Source organism: Trypanosoma conorhini, assembly GCF_003719485.1.
Source record: "Trypanosoma conorhini strain 025E chromosome Unknown Tco_14.4_contig_00994, whole genome shotgun sequence".
NCBI lineage: Eukaryota > Euglenozoa > Kinetoplastea > Trypanosomatida > Trypanosomatidae > Trypanosoma > Trypanosoma conorhini.
In genome coordinates, this window is record NW_021705084.1 from 3,404 (window position 1) to 4,734 (window position 1,331).

A 1,331-nucleotide genomic window follows, 5' to 3' on the forward strand; every position below is an offset into this window, starting at 1 on the left:
TTGCGCGCCTGCAAGAGAATCTCACTGCCGTTTTTCCGGGACGCGAGGGCGGACGCCGCATCAGTTGATCCCGCGGCCTTTGCACGAACGTCTCCCCCCGCACCAGCTCCCCCACGCTGGTTTGCCCCACCGCCGTGAACAGCGGCACCCGCATCCGTTGCCCCTGCGCGGTTCTCCGCCTCCGCTCCTGACGTGGGCTTATTTGCCGTTGCTCTTTCTGTGGGGACAGCCGACATCACCGTCGTTGCGTCCGTTGTTCCACTTACTTCAAGGGTGGTAGGCAGGGACGCGCGATCCCCCCCGGCTCCCGCCTCCCCAGAATGACGGCCCCGCAGTTCGCCAGCACGCAATAGGCGGTTGTACAGAAGGACGTTCGTCACCGTCAGCTGGCGGCTGCCGCCCGCGTCACCCCCGCCCCCAAAGTAGAAGTGGGAGATCTCGCCCAGCGCCGCTGCCGTTGTCGAGTCCGTTTCTTCCATCGCCAGCGGCGCCCCGTCCACGTACACGTGGCCCCTCTTCCCGTCCTGCAGCATGAGCGCCACCTGGTACGGCGTGTTGGATCTCCAAGGCACTCCCTGCATTGTCTTCACGCCGTTGAACGTTACTTCCCAGCCGTCCGCAGCGCACGACAGGCCCAGGAGGATCGTCCCCTCCCCCTCGCCACTCAGCCTCGCGCCCATCACAGGAATGCCGCGGCCCCCCGTCGGAACCGCGTCGATGGACACCGTCGCCACAAGTGTGAAGTTGTAGTTGGCAAAGTGGAAGCGCTGGTTCTGCCCCTGCCTGCCCACGGGCCACTCCGCCCCTGCGCCGCCTCCGTTGAACGTCAACCCGTTGGACGCTGTCCTTGCGACGCCTCTCACCGTGGCGTTCACCCCGAGGTACTCGTCCTTCCACTGGCCGCCGGCCACGGTGCCGGACAAAAAGCCGACCAGCCCAGCTGTGGGCATCGGAACGCCGCAGTCGCCTTCCCCTGCCGCCGATTTCCCCGGTTGGGTGCATGCCATCGGGAGGTTACTGTCGGTCTCCCTCCAGGCCCGCACCACCGACTTCACCCGCTCCGCCATGTCCGTCAGGCGGGCAAGGTAGAGGCCGTCAAACACCCCCACAGCGTCCCCCACCACGGAGTACAGCTCCTGCAGGGAGATCAGGTCCTTCCCGCCCGTGTGCAACAGGGCACTGCCGGCGGCGTGCTTGCTTGCGTCGGACACCGGCCCAACATCGACAACGTGGGCGGTTTGTTTTCAGTGTGCGTTTATCCCGCACGTGCTCTACCATCAGTGCCCCCCGCCTCCGTTCTTGCTCTAGGGTAGGCGCGCGCAGGGACGCCA

At 66.2% G+C, this 1,331-nt stretch overlaps 1 protein-coding gene across 1 annotated transcript in view; it reads right to left on the reverse strand.

Annotated features, from left to right (window-relative positions):
• Nucleotides 1–1,067, reverse strand: part of Tco025E_09148 (trans-sialidase) — a gene marked incomplete at both ends in the record, with an annotated part of 1,215 nt that extends 148 nt beyond the window's left edge. Inside the window, one exon of the mRNA XM_029375974.1 lies at nucleotides 1–1,067. This exon is cut by the window's left edge and continues 148 nt beyond it. Coding sequence (XP_029223926.1) covers nucleotides 1–1,067 — 1,067 coding nt within the window.
• Nucleotides 1,068–1,331: the final 264 nt, after the last annotated feature.